Consider the following 16813-nt stretch of genomic DNA (forward strand, 5'->3'; position numbering starts at 1 on the left):
GATGACGACTTTTGTAGAGGGACTTCGGATGACGACTGACTTCGGGGTCGGTTTTTCTTTTTTCCTTTTTCATTCCTCTTGGGTTTTTTCCATGAGGTCAGGTGATGGCCTTTAACGGTCGCCCGTCCAATATGTCTTTTCCATTCAAAGTTCCTGGTGACACATCCCTGACTAACTTGATCCGACTCAACAAGGAACAAACCCCGTGGGAAATAATTTTTATGGCCTTTAGCCTAACTCGCTAAAACGTTCGAATTTAACCGATTAAAGTTTCCAATACTTAAAATTTAAAATAACACTTTATTGTTGGTCTGTTCGTCCCTCACACCTCAATGCGGGAAGCCGCAGCCCCCACATCGAGCCGCACAGCCCCTGAAGTCTTCCTCGCTGAGCAACAGATTTCTTAGAAATATAATCTATGTGATTGGTAATGCTCAATCCCGCACCTAGCTTTATTCCCAGGTAACGGTATGAGTCCACCATCCTAATCTTAACATTGCCCGCTCGCACACTGGGGGGGGGCGATCCGGGCTGAGGACACCCCTCAAAAGCAAAATCACCGTCTTTGAAGGTGCGATTTGCAACTTAATTTCTGCTAACCAATACATGAGCAACCCTAGAACTCTCGAACCAACGTCTTCCAATACCGCACGACTATTACCTTCCACCAACACCACAAGATCAACTGCATAAGCTATGAAACGAAAGCCATGTCTACGGAGCCTAATCAAGACAGAGTTGAACACTATGTTCCAAATCTCAGGGCCCAACACCGAGCCCTGAGGATATCCCTTACTAACAACTTTTTCTATAAACTCCGACCCATAAACATACCTAACCACCCTTTTTGAAAAATAATTATTCATAACACGATAAATATCCACTGGGCAATTATTCTCCCTGAGAGCTCGCAACACGGCAGGCCACCAAATGTTATCAAATGCACCTGATATATCTATAAAAATGCCCATCACACTTACATGAGGATTCTCTAGTCCATTCCCATAACTGACGGAGAGCCTTAGTAGTGGACCTATTCTGACGAAAACCAAATTGCCAGATATCTATATAGTTTCTAAAAACTAATTGAAGCCTTAACTTCAAAAATTGTTCATATATCTTTCCCAATATAGACAGAAGACAAATTGGCCGATACGACTTAGAATCTGATTTTTCCCTATCTTTATCTTTGAGTAGTATAACCACTCGAGCAATTTTCCATCTATCAGGAAATACACCAAAAAATAAACAATAATTATAGAGTCGCTAAAGGTCTTTGCTATACAGGAAAAAGCCTGTTTAACTACAGTATATGTAACATTATCAAAACCTGGAGATTTTCTGCCTTTTAACCTAGTAACTAACTGCCCTAACTCCTCCATAGTAAAGGGCGGAGAAAAATCATTCACTTCCTATTTCATATTTTGTAAACGAATCTCCCGTTGTTCCTCAGAATCACCCTCAACTAAATCATCTGGAAACAAAGAACTAAAAAGTTCCTGAACTGAAGCCCTCCAATCTACCGTATAATCAGATCCCAACCTCACCGTATACAACATGTCACGCATAGCAATCTTCTCCCGAACTATCTTATATGGGACTCCCCATGTGTCCCTATTGGACTGAGCCTCTACATAATTCCTCCAACTTTGTTTCTTAGCTTGACAAATCTCCTTTCTATAATCACTATATTCCAACCGATATTCCTCGTATTTAACTTCCTTCAAAATTAAGTCAGCCTCTCTCTGATAATTCCTCCTCAACCTAACAACTTTCTGCCTCTTTTTCTCAAGATGAAGTGAAGGAAACAATATTTTAACTTGAGTCAATAGCGAGGTTGAGGCTGAAGTTTTAAACGCGAAAACGTGTCGGACGTTCAGCGCCGCTTTCCTGTAAGCCTAGAAGTTTGACAATGATATTTGGAATGTCGAGCATGATTCCACTGACTATCCAAACACAATTGTCAAACTTCTAGGCTTACAGGAAAGCGGCGCTGAACGTCCGACGTACACGTTTTCGCGTTTAAAACTTCGGTCTCAGCCTCGCTAATAGCAAGAAACCACGGTACGTATGTACTGTACATGTATGTATTTATATATATGTATACTGTATGTAAAAGCTTTCATTAATAGTCAAAGTGGACTTTTTATCTCTTTAATAAAAAAAAGCATTTTCTCAGAAAAACTTTAAAATTTTTAGTTCATGCTATAATCGAACAACAACAACAAAAAAATCACATTTCTGATGTAAATTAGCATATTTTCTTAAGAAACATTCTTTTTAATGAAAGAATATTAGTCATAATTATCACAATAACTTTAATATACTTTAAAAAATTAAAATAGGCTTTTATTGGTCATATTCTTTGAGATTGGGGAAGGGAAATGCTGAGGATGAGACCCCTATCATATACATCACTACAGTGCATTTACACACAGAGACACATCATGATTAAATTCTACATTTGGGGTGGAAACGATGAGGGTTTTAAATTGGAATGGGGAATGGAGATTTTGGATTAGGGAATAATGGTGAGGATGGGACCATCCCAAAACATCATTAAAATGCATTGTTATCGGATTTAGGTATGTCCTCAAAGTTTCAGTCTTTCATCTTAATTATGCATGGATGAAATTTGACTTGCATGATACATAGCAAAATAATAATAATAAACTAATCTGTGTTTATCTGATAGGTAAATAATCAATTTGAATTATATTTTATCTTAATCTCTGATAAATGTTGTTTAAATAAAAATGATATCAAAACGTTTATCACACATTTAAAAATAGTCATTTATTTTTCAAATCAAAATCTTACTTCCACTTCCTCATCCATGGGAAATCAATTTGTTTTCATGTTATGAACTACATGAATTTACATTATTTTGAAAGGTACGTTCGAAAAGTAATTTAATATCTGATAATTTAGATATTACATAAGTAAAAATGAATTAGAAAACAATAAAAAATAGTAAAATATGAAGACAAATGTTAATTATATTTATAACTTATATATAGGCCTATATATAAAACACCATTTTTTCTCTGTTACAAATTAATATTTAGGAATTTGTACTTTTTCTAGATTTTTATTGACTCGGTAATTTAAAACTATTCTTAAGCTTTATTTTAAATTCTTCAGATACTAAAATATCCTATTTTTCATGACTATTAAGGCAATCGAATTCCATTAATCAAATTAATTTTTATTTTCTTCGTGAGAATGGGCTTCTTTCTGGGATGATGGCTAAGTCCTGCTCTAAATAATATCCTCCTCACAGTTACTGAACTAATTTTTACTTCAGTATGCTGTTTTCAGTCAGTTTTCAGGTCTATGAATGAAGGATATTGGTTTACGTTACAAATGCTTTAAAATTCCGTCTTGGGGCGGAATAGACTGTAGAGGCTGTTTAGGAGAGCTTAGATAGCAAACTACACATTATTGACTAATTATACTACACACGAGAAGCTATTTCAAGTGTAGAAAACTTTTCTTTACTAAAAACAACAGCCTCATACTTTTTTCTGGGTTAAATTCACTGTACGTACAGTACTTCATCATACTAAACAAACCATCGAATGCAAAAATACCTGCTCCATATTTTATATCTTTTCAGAAGGATGATACAACAATTCTTAAAGTTAGCTCACCTAACATACCTGTTTAGTTGCAACTCATAAATATAATGAGTCTGAAAATCCAAGCAAATACCAGTTTTCTTAAGATGATGCAGTTTTATTGAACATTGCGGTACTTCGATTTAACAATATACTCGATCTAATAGCAATTTCAGAAGCAAACAATTAGTAACGACAAATCGACATCTGTTTGTATTAAAAACTGTCATTCAATATAAATTGTCTGCTTTAAGGGGAGGCTTAAATGTACAAGTCACTTTAAATGCAAACTTATCTACATCTTATCCATAAGATGCTATGGATAGAATATATAAAGGGACGGAGGGATGATTGAATCCACTCTGAAAATCGATCTCCAAATTTGTATTTTCTGTAAATATATTTAATATTTTCATCATAATCTGATGAAAAACAAATTGAGAAAAACAAAGAAATCCTCGTGATTAACGCAATCTATAAGTTATTCCCTTGTTCAAAGAGTAGATTGCGGCATCCATGTTTAGCTCGAGCAGAAAGCCTTTCTAAACTACAATGCAGCAGTAGGAAAATGATTATTGTATGTTCATTTTCCTTTACGAATGGTCACAATGATTATGTTGATAACTTTTTATATAACACTGAAAATTATAAAAATATTATAATTTTAAAGTACAGAAATCCATTAAAAGCCAACAAAACACTTAGAATAGTTGATTTGTCTTTAACGTTGTTAATTCATTAAATAATTTATAATAAATTAAAAACGTATTTAAACCTTGTAATTTAATCTTAAGGTGGAAATTGTATACGTACGAGCAAACATTTTTAATCATTGCGAAAAAATTAGAATATAAAATTTGGCAGAAACTCGATTCTCTTGTGAATATTCATTAGACACGTTAGCAATTGAACAAGTTTGATGCAATATATTAATAGAAAGAACATCGTACATCATCAATCAACTGGAATTAAGTCTTATTAAAGTGAGTAATTTTAGCGAATTTTTAATGTAATCTACCAAAATAAAAGTGATAAAGCCTATCGTTAAATTTATTGTAATTGTAATTTTAAATTTTTAAATACTCTTACGAATTTAATTTACTAATTAATTATTGCACACAAAAAGATAATTCGATATTTTTCGAATTTTATCCTAGTACTAAATTTTCTCTTAAACCTGCATTTACCAGTATAGATCTCTTAGGAAAACTAGAACAAATGAAAATATCAGATTTTATAAAAGGAATAGAGAAAAATAGAGATGTTGCCGATACTTCAGGTTAAGGTCAACAGGAAAGATCATATGACGACATTTTGCCAAAAAAAAAAAAAACGTTCTTGTTTTTAACGGTGTTTAGCAGTGAGAAGAAACTTTAACGTGCAATATTTTTGGTTGTGATTGTTAGGTAATTATTGATTGCTTTAATAAACACAATTCTCTTAATTGCGAAAAAGTATAGCATACTTTTGCTAAATTCTGGAACCCAACCCTATGTTTTGTACTAGTCCTTTGTTTCGTATAGCACAGATTCGCATAACACGGCACTTTTACCATATTATACTTGAGATAACTGTATATGAGTTATATATATATATATATATATATATATATATATGTGCTATTAAATTTTGGTGATTAAAGATCGAGGAGGTGGGAAGATAGATGGGGTTGTGTGATATACAAGGTATCTTGAATGGAGTCGGACTGAATGAAAATTTGACTCGTTATTGGCATTCATAACTTTTTCAAAAGTCGTCTCCATCTAAAAATTAAGCCTTTTGATTTCTTATAATACTTAATAATATAGAAATTTTGTAATGGTTTTTTTTATTTAACATTGGGCTCGTGAAGTATCAAACGGTGAGAAATGCAAAATATATCAATAGTAATAAATAAATAAATTAATGAATTAATATATTTATTACTGTTTTTCACTTAATTAAACTAAAATAAAACTAAAAATTTGGGTGGGGTCAAAATTTGATCGCTTACCATACTTTCCCTAATAAGATCTAGTAAAAGTTTATAATAAATTATCCCTCAACAGCGAATTTAACGGAACATCATTTAATGAAAATCGTCTCATGCATGCTGCTTGAGACAGTTTTCATTAAATGCATGTTGAAAGCGTAAAGTTGCATCCGGGACAGACCACCCATGGAGAAATTCTCTGTACATTACAGGTATTATTGATACAAACGAAACAAGATAGGTGCACAATGAGCTTTATTACTCAGTATATACAGTATATTTAAAGTATATTTACACTACTTTTGTTTATCCACACTGTTTATTTGTACAGTAAATCCTATCCAAAACGTAACCCGAATAAAACGGAAAGCCTCCACAAATAGAAAAATATGTGTAATATGTGATTCCAATTTACACAGGTTTTACTGTAAATATACTAAAATTTTTTGTTTGAAATTGTCTTTGTTTCAAACTAAACAAAAAATTTAGTAGTCTATATTTACAGAAAAACCCGTGAAAATCGGAATTGCGCGGTATTGAATATTTTTCCATTTATGGAGGCTTTCCGTTATGGACAAGTTCATGTTTAAATGATTCTATTGACAAATGATATTTTTACAAGTGTAAAATATTATTATATTTCTTAGTAGGTAATTTTTTTAGCTTATATAATACAGTAAACATATATGCCAGATACCTACTTATACATTATTACATGACTAGCGATATTTTGAAGTTACATGATGTATTACTTTTTAATATTCATAGATATTTAAAATTGGAAAACATTGCTATTTAACAAGTTCTGATAAGAATCTGACATTAATCGAGTAAAATTTCTCTTATTTACTTTACGTCGAGGTCTGGCTCTACTGTACAGTACACCACTAGATTCTATTGACTTAATGTGACTTTCTGAATCTACAGATAGAAATACGCTTGTAGGGTAAGTATGTGAGAAATATAAATATAGTTAACTGATAATATAATTTATACGACTATTCAATTAATTAAATATCAATTAATTAAACGAAAAATGGATTCGTATTTAGTTGTGACGTAATATAACTAATATATATGCAAATACATGTTCACTTTGTAGATATGCGAAGAGATGGGATATGAATAAGAGTTCGAATCATAAGATTTAGGTTATATAGAAGTCTATAAATTAAACTGCATTTAAATTTTAATTTGATTCCAGTATCAACAGTTAAACGATTTATAACTGATATTCTTGGTTTCTCGCCCATTTATTGTTTGAAAATAGAATTTGATTTTGATTTGACTGCAAATTTTAACTATAAACAATTTCGAAAATAAATTTGAAAATTACACCTTATAAAATTTTAAATTTTTTGCTGTGATTGGTTAGAAAAAACAGTTGACTAATTTTGATTTTAAAAACAGTATAAATAGGCGGTTTCTGTTTGGTATCTCTACTTTCTGACGAAGTTGTGCGCCATTTTCCCATATTTAAGTACAGGTATCCCTAGTATAACACGATAGTTACGTTGCGTAAAAGTGCCGTGTTGTGCGAATTACGGTTTCTCAAACGGGATTCTGGTTGTTTTTTTAACCCGGGAAATTCTTCTCATCCCGGGAAATCCCGCAAATTTCTTAAAAATTCACCTTTTTTCTTATTTTGTATTAATGTTGAGGAAGTTTTGCAAATAGAAAGTACAATTAACTCATAAACTGTCAGAATACATTTGTATTTATTAGCGAGGTTGAGGCCGAAGTTTTAAACGCGAAAACGTGTACGTCGGACGTTCATCGCCGCTTTCCTGTAAGCCTAGTAGTTTGACAATGGTGTTTGGATAGTCAGTGGAATCATGCTCAACATTCCAAACACTATTGTCAAACTTCTAGGCTTACAGGAAAGCGGCGCTGAACGTCCGACGTACACGTTTCCGCGTTTAAAACTTCGGCCTCAACCTCTCTATTAATTTTAAACCTACTTATTAGTTTTTTTAAATTTTTGCTCGTTATGGCAAGTCACAAATGGTCAATAATCAATACGTAGCTTATTTGTGGCAGGACTCTGAAAATTCTTTACTTCTCAGAACCTGTAATATCTGGAATAATTGTGCTTATGCTATCTTAATTTTTAACTATGCCCGGTAGCTTCAATAACTGCGTAACGCCAGGTTATGCAAATTGGGCAAGAATACAAACGAGTACGAAGTCTGCACGTATGAAGTTTTTCTTCATAAACCTGATTATTAAAGACGAACGAACTGCCGAATTATCGAGCTATAAGCTTGATGTTTCTATTAAGGCAGCCGAGGTAGACAGATCAAAAATACTAGAGAGCAAAAGAAGTTGTAGGGAAGTACTCGATCGAGTATTCCCGTGCAGGAACAAAACAAAAGGAAACTTCAAAGAAATAAATCACACATACTATATGACTTCAATGCAAGGAACTTAAAGAAAGTGTATTTTAGTCTTTCTGATCACTTCTCTCTCCTTTTATTATAATACTATAGACACTAAAACAACACACAAAAAGAAACAAACTCGCGACTCTCTCGTCTACACGTCTTCTCTCTCTTTCTTTCTTCCAAAAAAGTCCTGCTTCTTCTATTGAGCATGTGCGATCTCCCTCTCTCCCTCCTTGATCCGGGATTTATTTTTGTCGTCGAGAATGCCCATCCCTTCTTTACCCTGTGGCCCATCCAAGGGGCTGGTTACGAGCCGGTTATGCAACAGAACACGTAGTCTTAAGTTCACAAAGTACTACAATCTTGAAAACGAACTAGAAATCTTCCAGGCTACAGGTTAAAAAAACAAAACATCCGTCTCTCGTAAATGCATTAAAGACGATTCCACTCACATAAATTGAATCGGAAAGGGCATTCTTGGTAGCAGGACTTTTCATTAGTTAAATAAGAACCAGATCGACTGATTGGAGTATTGACCGTCTTTGCTTTTTAAAATCTTGTTATGAAAATTTACATAATATTTTGTATTATGTTTTATTTAAAAAACAAAAATTATCTTTTAAGTTAGAAGTTTGATCTAAGTTCATTTTTTTAAAATTTCAACTCAATTCAAAGCATTTTGTTTTTGTTGTTGTATGCAGTTTCCAGCAAACTTTAATAAATTTTTTCTATTTGTGAAAATTTCTACGAAATTCGAAGGTAATATATCATAAAAATAATTAATTCTATCCCAGGAAACAGTTCACTTTTATTCCGGAATCTCGGGACAAGCAAAGGACCGAGAAATGAGAAACCCTAGTGCGAATCCCTGCTACACGAAACGAAGGACTAATACAAAAATTAGGGTTAAGTTCCAAATATTAAAAAAAAGTTTACAATTCTTTTTCATTACCAAGAGAAATATGTTATAACTAGAGCCGAAAATGTTCGCTTTTGGCGAATTTCTCAGCCTGGAATGAACATCTTTCAATTAGTACTAATTTGAAAATCTAGTCTCAATATCACTAAGTTTTTTTGGCAAAAATCAGCGATTTTCACCTTAACTGGCGAATTTGGCGATAGGTGGCGAAATCGACAGTTTCCCATGTGCTTTGTGCAAAAATGTCTAGAAAACAGCCAATTGAGTTTAAAATTGATTCCGTGATTAAGGAATTAGGTGGCAATATATTTCGCCGTACCAAAAAAACAATTCTCTGTGTTGAGTGCTTTACACTCGTCAACTATGGACGTGAAACAATTAAGAAACGACTTTCGGAACATCTCAACAGTGCAAAACACAAGAAACATAACACGCTACAGTCACAAACACTGTTGTTTGAAAATGGAAGCGATTTTGATAAAGAAATGGTTGAAGCACTCACCAGTGCAGATATTTCGCTTGAAAAATTAAATAACAAAAAACTGAGATTGTTTCTCGAAAAATATATGAAGAAGCCGATCAAAAGTGTTTCAGGTATTTTTTTTATCGTAATTAGTTTTTTAATGAAACGTTTATTTTATTGAAATTGATGCTGCTGTTCGCGACTGTGCTCATAATTTAGCTGAAATGTAATGTTATTTGAAGTCTCATTGCGTTATTTATTTTTTTTTAGCACTGCGGGCTTATAAATGTAAGAACGCCGATTGGGGGGAATTTTATTCCCTACCGTCGGGATGGTCTAAGGTTATCTACGCGTATGTGGGTGGCGGTTTTTATAGGCAGCAAAAGACAAGTGTTTTACAGAGGCAAACCATTTATTCTGGACGAAATTGCTTACATAAATTTTTCCGTTGGGAAGGTTCTTAGATAGATGCGATCTGGTCCTGTGTTGTAGAAATTTTCGACGGCGATCCGCTTGCGTCGTAGGGATTTTCGGCGGCGATCTGGTCCAGCATCGTAGGGGCCCCTGGACAGTGTTGAGCAAAAAGTTCGAAGTCTCGAAAGTCGATGCACAAAAGATGAAAGGATGCACAAAAAAAAAAACGGAGATACACGAACACAACATAAGTCTAGTGGAAGTATTAGTGGAAGCTTCGTTGTCCTTGGAATTGGTGCTTTTATCCTTTTTTCGATGTTGGCTTTTTGGCTTTTTGCTAATTGGACAGGCCTTACATCATCGTCTTCTAATTTGTCTTCCACTTGTCTCCAGGTGTAAATGGAGCTTCGTAAACTTCGCGAGAAAGGTCGGCTGGAGATGGTTTATCGGACACCATCTTTTTGACTCTGATCGCGTTTAATTGTTGACTACGACACCTACGCTCATTTTGATATTTTTTCTAGTTTCGTTTTACTTTCCAAACTGCGTCTTAACTTTTAATATTTTAAATTTTCTTCTTTTTATATCTAAAATTTGGTTTTTCCCGTTATTCTGTATGAGCGTCGACGTCAAAGTTCGGTGTCGCCGATTCGACACTTATATAATTTGCTTTCTTGACGATTGAACTTAATTTTTTTATATCTTTCGTTTTGGGGGGCTATGTCCGGAGCCTCACATAAAAAACTATTTTCAACTCAATAACAGAAAAAATTAAGGATGAAATTAGTGGACATGATGTCTATTCATTGTTGACGAAACTAGTGACAAAGTGCAACGTAAAGTGGTCAACGTGCTTGTAGGAAAATTGAATGGCGAGAAAGCAAAATCAATGTTAATTAATGTGACATTTCACTCAACAGTTGACAACATTATAATACAAGAATGTATACTCAACGTGTCTAGAAAAGTGTGGCCAAATGATTTAAAATATTCAAAACTGAAGTTAATAGTGGCAGATCGAGCAAAATACATGATGAAGGCAGTAAGTGAGATTAAGAAAAATTCATTGATTTTTCCAAATGTACATCACGTCACATGTCTCGCTCACGCCTTACATAACGTTGCATTTAGGGTTCAGAATGAGTACAAATGAACAAATTCGCTTATATTAGAAATGAAGACGTTTTTTGTGAAGTCAAGAAAAAGACAAAATTATTTTAAGAATGCAGCTGGAGTTAGTAATCTTCCTCCAGAACCAATTACCACTCGCTGGGGGTCTTGGTTAAACGCTGCAAAATACTATGTCGATAATTTTGATACTGTTGAGCGCTTCATTTTGAACTATAAACAAAAATCTCATTCAAATGCTAGAAATGTTTTGGTGAAACTATTGCAAGAGAAAAAAGTTAACTTCAAGGAAGAATTATTTGATCTCCATAATCTTGTCAAGCTATCAAATATTATATCATCACTGGAAGAGCAAGGACTTGGTGTAGCTAAACAAGCCAAATTAATTGAAAATGCAAAAGAAATTGTTTCTGGTTATCTTATATTTTCTAAAAAATTAGAAAAAGTTTTGTCAAGCAATCCTGATCTTATCAAATTTACGTCTTTTGATATGAATTTAAGTGATAAAGTTAATAGCGAATACGCTTCTTTAGTTGCAGTCGACATTGAGCGTTGGTTCTCATTATATTCATCGATATTGAGCGATCAATGTCATAGTTTAAGCGAGGATTACTTGAAATATATAAGTGTAATTCGTTTTAACTCGTTTTTGAAATAAATAACTGGCGATTTTTTTTGGCGATTTTAGGCCCAAAAACTGGCGAAAACTTTTGGCTCTAGTTATAACTTTAGGACATCAATTGGTAGGTTACGATATGAAATAGTTAGTCGTTGATATGGCACTGGTTTATTTGAAATGCCTTAAAATTAAAATTTGATACGCATATTTTAATTATAAATTCGATTTATCGCATAGGCTAATATTTAATTAGATTTCCTGTATTTACCTCAACATTTCATACTTTGTTATTATTTGTTTATTTACAGCTTCCTCTTGGTGCTGAAGTTCTCTTAGAGTAAAAAATTACGTGGTGAATTTAAAGTAACGTAAAATAAATTTTTTGTAAATTCTTTCAATTATGGGTAAACGATTCTTATCGTACGATTTAAACCGAAGCTACTTAATCGATACGCTATCTCTTTTTTATGGTATCGGATCGTGGATTGCCATGACCGGATTATGGGTAGAACTTCCCGTACTAACACCAAAATTACCAGAAGGTTGGAGTTTGGCTTCGCGTCTAGCTTTAGTGTTACAATTTGCCAACGTTTCTTGTATCATTTATGGAATTGGAAAGAAATATTGGCCACGTTATTTCAACGAAGTTACAGGAACGCATGCACAAATGCTCATAGGGGCTCTATCGTGCATCTTGCTCATCCCTTTTTGGCATATGACTGTATATAATCACAGTATATCTCTGTTTATCCTATCGTTTGGATTAGCTATCGTTGATTGTGCATCTTCTATAGTCTTTGTTCCTTACATGGCACGGTTTCCGTCCATTTATATGACACCCTACTTAATTGGAGAAGGTATCAGTGGATTTCTGCCGAGTATAGTAGCATTGATCCAAGACGTAGAAGAACTAAAGTGCATTAACGTCACCTCAGTACGTAATAATCAAACAATTATCGAGCCGAAACTTTTCATAGAAGAACCACGATTTCCACCCGAAGTATTTTTTGCAATTTTACTTGCCATGGTGATGCTAAGTTGGATTTCCTTCTGTTTACTAAACTATTTACCTGTCTGCAAGAGCAAAATGGTAAATTTATATTGTTTCCTAATTATTATATATTTCTGAAATCAAAATTTTAAGAGTTTTACAAGCTTTTGTAGATTTTATCAAAAACGGAATTGAAAACGTGCGACGATTTCAAAGAAAATTTCGAGCTCGATGAGGCCGAAGAACTAAGATCTCAGAAAGTCAACACAATTAAACACGAAGAATGTTCAATCTCTAAAAGCTTGTATATATATTTATTATTTTTAGAAGCTCTTGCTTCATTGACAACGTTTGGTATCTTTCCAGCAATTCAGGTATTTATGTAATAAGAAATATAATATGGCAAGTATGGAAACACCCTTATATCTAGAACAATGTTGATAAAATTGACTTCCTAGATGCCGAGATAATAATTGAGCGGAAACCTTTATTTTTGATGAGGATGGTGTTCAGGGTCGTCGTCTTGAATGCAGCTCACAATTTTCAAATAAGAAAAGGGTTATGTCATATATCAATTAAAGCCTAAAATTTACACAGAATGACAATGAAAGCACCAGTTTTGCGCCAATTTTATTAGTTTACTAGCTATTCACATGCAAAGTATCCACAAAGTGTTTACATGCTAAAGTTGAGACAAAACTGGTGCTTTCATTGTCTTTCTGTGTGAATTTTAGGGTAAACTGATATATAACATGATCAATTTGAAAATTGTGAGTTGCATTTAAGATGGCGGATACAAACAGCGCCCTCATCAAAAAGTAGAGCTCCTACCCGATTATCTTGGAACATAGAGGAAAATTTTGATAAAATTGTTCGAGATAAATAGATGTTTCCAGACTTTTGCTTACCCTGTACAATATGCTTTCAATTTTATAAGAATTTTACTGCAATTTTATACAAATTATAGTATAAAACGTAAGAAAACTGTATTTTGTAGCCATATTCTTGTCTTCCATACGGGACCCAAGAATATCATCTTTCGGTGACGCTTTCTGGATTGGCTTACCCTTTATCGTGTCTTTTGGCTTTATTTGTGGAAACAAAAAGCATTACGAAAATCTCCATATTGTCGGCTATATCCACTGTTATATCTATTTATTTGCTGACGACAGCCATAATGAGTCCGCTGCCTCCTCTAGTGAATACCAACTCGGGCTCTATAATAATTGTAAATATATTAATTAATTGAATTATAGACCATTAACGAAGATAATTTAAAATATTTATGTTTTTAGGTGTGTAGTTGGGTGTTGTTTATTGGTATATTTTCATATGTGAAGACTATGATCGCTCTTCTGATGAGAAACGGAGGAAACAATGCACTGTTTTGGTATGGAGCTGTGACACAAATAGGAGCTGCTGTTGGCGCTGTTCTTATGTTTTTGTTGGTCAACGTTGCAAATGTATTCCAGGATGAAGAAAACTGTGCTATTTAAAAATCTATATAAAGAATGGGATATTCAGCTGTATGAGTAGTGTACTCTCTATGTAGTTTAAAACTACTTTTAAAAATACTTTATTGTAGTCTATAACTCAAAATTTAAATAAAAATTATTTAATTACTTTCTCGATTGTTTTAGAATACAGCATAAGGAAAGTATCGTGATCGGTCAAATTTTGATCCTCCTTCTTTGCATTTTTCGACGTTTTGACAATTCCTGAATTCAGTGGCGGATTTCCCATTAGATCAGGACCTACGAGCCTGGGACAAGGGACTATAATAACTTTTCGTTTTTTTAAACACTCACAGTCGTATAAAATAGATTTTTAAAATAATTATATGAGTAGTTTACAAGCTCATCTTACATGAAATTTAATTTTCATGAAAGTCGTAAAATAGTAATACATATTTTACATTTTAATAGGTAAAATGTGAATAGTACATTTCATTTACTGTACACGAAGAAAGAAATAATTCATATCAACTGCGAGTAATTGAAAAAATTTGGGGTAAGTATAAAAAACGTAATAGCACACAAACTAATATATTGATATATTTCATAAATGAGTGTTACATTTATTAAGAAATTATTAAATTATATTAACATACATTGTCAATTGCGTATGATCTGCATTTGATTGAGAACTTTGTCTAACTTGTAAGTGCTGAAGATTACATTACATTGATTACATTACATTGTTTGGCCTTTTCATAGTTGTGGAAGAATTGCACTTAGTAACTTATGTTTCCTTTTTAGTAGAATGAGAACGTTATTTCTTTATTGCACTTTTATTGACAGAGGATTTTGAGATACTGTACTTGATAAATTGTAACTAATATATATAATAAATATATTTCATAAAATTAATAATTAAAGTTGCCACTTGTCCTACAATTACAATAGATGTCCTACGTCCTACATAAAAGGGACTGTCCATAAATGATGACCACACTGGAAGTGAGGGAGGGGGTTACGACTATTCGGACAAAGTTGGACAAGGAGAGTGGTTGAGCTTCAGTGGATGTCCATTTATTTCATTACATTTTATACATTTTATTACATTTACTTCAAAATTTCTTGTATGTTTCGTTTCTACTTATGGTATCTATCATTCATAAGATGATAAAGGTTTAAGAACAGTCAAATTTTGTTTGACGTCCGAAGACGGGGGAAGAATTAGAGAAACTCTGACAAAAGACCATTTATGTTAAAAAATTAAGTCATTTGGAACATTTAAAAAGAGACACAAGAACATTCAATTAATTTCTGAACGCAAATAGGATTTTGTTGACAATAGACTAATAATTTCTTCCAATAATGAAAAGTTTCATTTTGCTACAAACTTCTATTTTTACCCACGGCGGGAAGCGCTGTAATCGGCATTGGATTTCATTGAACAAAACAGAATTGTTTATAAGCATCACTTTTAAAAGCAGTTCCGTACAATTTTCTGAAAACGTATAGAATGATGTAGAACTATTGAAATGTGCGAAGAATGATAAAAATATAAGTTCAGACATAATGAATGAACAATATATATATTATCTGTATATACGGTGTTATATTCAATTATTGATAACTAGGACAACGCGCGACTTTGTCGTATTCCGATAGAATTGAGGTGGAAAGCCGGAAAGAAAGAAGCGATTCCTGCACTTGTTAGACACAGAAGAGGTATGCTCCATCAGAAGAGTTCATCTGCTAGCCACTTTAATTAGACGCTCACAATGCTGTTTTTATTTTTGACTCCTAGGCCTAAATTCCGTTAGGCGTGCTCAGTCACTTCAGACAGCACAATCATTGTCACTTTAATACTTCTGTATATCAAAAACGAAGTCATGGACTCCTATTTTTTACATTTAAATGGACTCACAACATTTTTCGATTTCTCATCGCAATTAATGGAAAATGGCAAAGTTTTATCAAAATCGGCCTATTAAATTTTGAGAACTAACTCAATTCTTTAAGCCCATAAAATAACGAACTCAATTCCATAAGCCCATACGGTACTAGCGACCGTGGAACATCGCACGACAAAGTCGCGCGATTCGTGCGATATCGTTTTGTCGCGCGCGCCCGTGCTATATCTCGAAAACTGAGTGACGGATTCCCATTATTATTACAGTAATACCCCGAACTTACGCGATAGGTGGAACCGAGCGATAACCGCGTAAGTCGGGGTATAATTTTGCAATTTGTGTAAAATCTAAGTCGGATGTATGTAAACTAATAAATGTTCTCGTTAGTCTTATCTCGTCTTTTGATTCGTTCATGGTTACAAGAAATCACCACATAGAGTCTTTCAAGTCTCCATAGATATAACAAATACAGAAATAAATAACACAACATAAATTGTAGCTATGTGTCGATTCCGCGTGATACGTCCGAACATGTAAGCTGAACAATAGTGTGGGGAAAGTGAGTAATCAAGAGTTGCGTGCCGCTCAAACAAAAGACGAATCGGCGATATTTGAAAATCGCGTAACTCCGAGTTCGCGTAAGTCGGGTAGCGTAAGTCGAGGTATTACTGTATTATTATTATTATTATTATTACATTTTGGATTTCTCATCCAAATTAATGTAAAATGGCAAGGTTTAATCAAAATCGATCGAACAGATTTTGAGAACGAACACAATTCTGTAAGCCACATAGAAGCTAACTGGCTTCACTAAGGCTCCGCCTCAACTAACATGATCCCCCGGGCAACGCCAGGCTCAAGATGAAGATTATTAGATTATTTCGTACTTCTAACCCTTCTATTATATTTTATTATAGTATTTGATTTACATAACTGCAAATG

The 16813-nt window shown here is 33.5% G+C and overlaps 1 protein-coding gene across 4 annotated transcripts in view; it reads left to right on the plus strand.

Moving 5' to 3' along the window:
* The window catches only part of LOC111631590 (solute carrier family 52, riboflavin transporter, member 3-A-like), an 18886-nt gene extending 4751 nt beyond the window's left edge, over positions 1–14135 (plus strand). Inside the window, exons 2-7 of one of the 4 annotated variants that reach the window (XM_023375857.1) lie at positions 4415–4603; positions 4811–5026; positions 11828–12609; positions 12684–12884; positions 13508–13738; positions 13806–14135. In XM_023375857.1, the coding sequence (XP_023231625.1) occupies positions 11920–12609; positions 12684–12884; positions 13508–13738; positions 13806–14006 (1323 nt within the window). In that variant the 5' untranslated portion in view covers positions 4415–4603; positions 4811–5026; positions 11828–11919 and the 3' untranslated portion in view covers positions 14007–14135. Of the gene's footprint in view, positions 1–4414; positions 4604–4810; positions 5027–6360; positions 6539–11827; positions 12610–12683; positions 12885–13507; positions 13739–13805 lie in introns of all 4 variants that reach the window. The other 3 variants (XM_023375858.1, XM_023375859.1, XM_023375860.1) reach the window with 3 other exon arrangements.
* The last annotated feature ends 2678 nt before the right edge of the window (positions 14136–16813 follow it).

The sequence above is a fragment of the Centruroides sculpturatus genome, unplaced genomic scaffold, assembly GCF_000671375.1.
Source record: "Centruroides sculpturatus isolate CEXI.00-Female unplaced genomic scaffold, Cexi_2.0 scaffold504, whole genome shotgun sequence".
NCBI lineage: Eukaryota > Metazoa > Arthropoda > Arachnida > Scorpiones > Buthidae > Centruroides > Centruroides sculpturatus.